This window comes from Alexandromys fortis, unplaced genomic scaffold, assembly GCF_014885135.2.
Source record: "Alexandromys fortis isolate MF-2015 unplaced genomic scaffold, M_Fortis_MF-2015_v1.1 scaffold_42, whole genome shotgun sequence".
In the NCBI taxonomy this organism is placed as follows: domain Eukaryota; kingdom Metazoa; phylum Chordata; class Mammalia; order Rodentia; family Cricetidae; genus Alexandromys; species Alexandromys fortis.
Window position 1 is genome coordinate 1,527,067 of NW_026067934.1, and position 1,395 is coordinate 1,528,461.

The 1,395-nt window shown below is 47.2% G+C and overlaps 1 protein-coding gene across 1 annotated transcript; it reads right to left on the bottom strand.

Moving 5' to 3' along the window:
• Window positions 1-213: 213 nt before the first annotated feature.
• On the bottom strand, window positions 214-1,164 carry LOC126504088 (olfactory receptor 10H2-like). Its single transcript, XM_050146130.1, has one exon. The coding sequence runs from the start codon at window positions 1,162-1,164 to the stop codon at window positions 214-216; it is 951 nt and encodes a 316-aa protein (XP_050002087.1).
• Window positions 1,165-1,395: the final 231 nt, after the last annotated feature.

The following is a 1,395-nucleotide window of genomic DNA, read 5'->3' on the forward strand; positions in this document are numbered from 1 at the left end:
GTGTTGATGATTGCCTAGTTCCAAACACACTAGAACAGGTGAAATGTGCACTCTGATGAGTAAATTACATAGTACATGAACTATATCCCAACAGACATTTTACATCCCAGTAAACACTTATTGAGAAATCATAAACCAAAGAGAAGCTCTATACTTTTACTGGGCATGGATAAAGTGATGATCCACATCAACCAATCATTCCGTACAGACCACTCAGTTGTTTGAGGAACATAATTTCCTGAGAAAGGCCTTCTTTATGGCATTCTTTAGCTCCTTGTTCCTGAGACTGAAGATGATGGGGCTGAGGAAAGGGGTGAGGACTGTGTAGGTGGTGGCCATGAGAGTATCACCTTCCTCAGAGTGGGGGCCTTTGGGCTTGAGGTAGATGACAGAGGCAAAGCCATAGTGCACAATCACCACCGTGAGGTGGGATGCACAGGTGGAGAAGGCTTTGTGCCGACCCTCTGCTGATGCTATCTTCAGGATGGCTGCCACAATGAAGCCATAGGAGAGGAGGATGAGAAGAAAGCATCCCAGGAGGTATGTGATGCACACCACACCTACACCCAGAGCTACAACTGGCACATTACTTCCACAGGCCAGCTTTAACATAGGGGGCACATGACATAAGAAATGTTGAATCTGATTGGGTCCACAGAAGGGGAGGTGGAAAACAGAGGTTGTCACTATCAGCCCAATAGCTGAGCCTCCAGCCCAGGACCCAGCCACCAAGCAGGCACAGCCCCGGGGGCTCATGAGCACATTGTAGTGCAGTGGGTGACAGATTGCCACATAGCGGTCATAGCCCATGATGGTGAGCAGCAAAGAGTGGGTGAAGCCAAACATAAAGGCGAAGAACATCTGGTTGGCACAGGCCAGGAAGGTGATGGGATGATGGGTGGAGAGCAAGTCAACCAGCATGCGTGGGATGAAGGACAAGGTATAGAGGATCTCAGAGATAGAGAGAATACACAAAAAGAGGTACATGGGTGTGTGGAGACTCCGTTCACTCCAGATGGTGGCCATGATGAGCAGATTGCCCAGCAGTGTGAAGAGGTACATTAGTAGGATCACCACAAAGAAGACAGGCATGAGCTGCTGTGGGAAGTTGGAGAAGCCAATGAAGATGAATTCAGACACTGTGGTGTAGTTTGATCCTAGCATCTTGGTTGCACCTGATAGAGCAGGAATCAAACCACGTGTTTAGAAGCATGTCATCCCCGAGTGCTGTCAGGGCAGGTTTCCTAAAGAAAATAGTATACCCATTCAAGTGATCAGTTAAGAGGATATGTTACTCATTGTATGTGACTATACTTTCAGAACTTGGAAAGTAGAGGCAGTAAACTCATAAGTTCAAGGGTTGTAACCTGGGCTACATAACAAGACCTTGTAAAA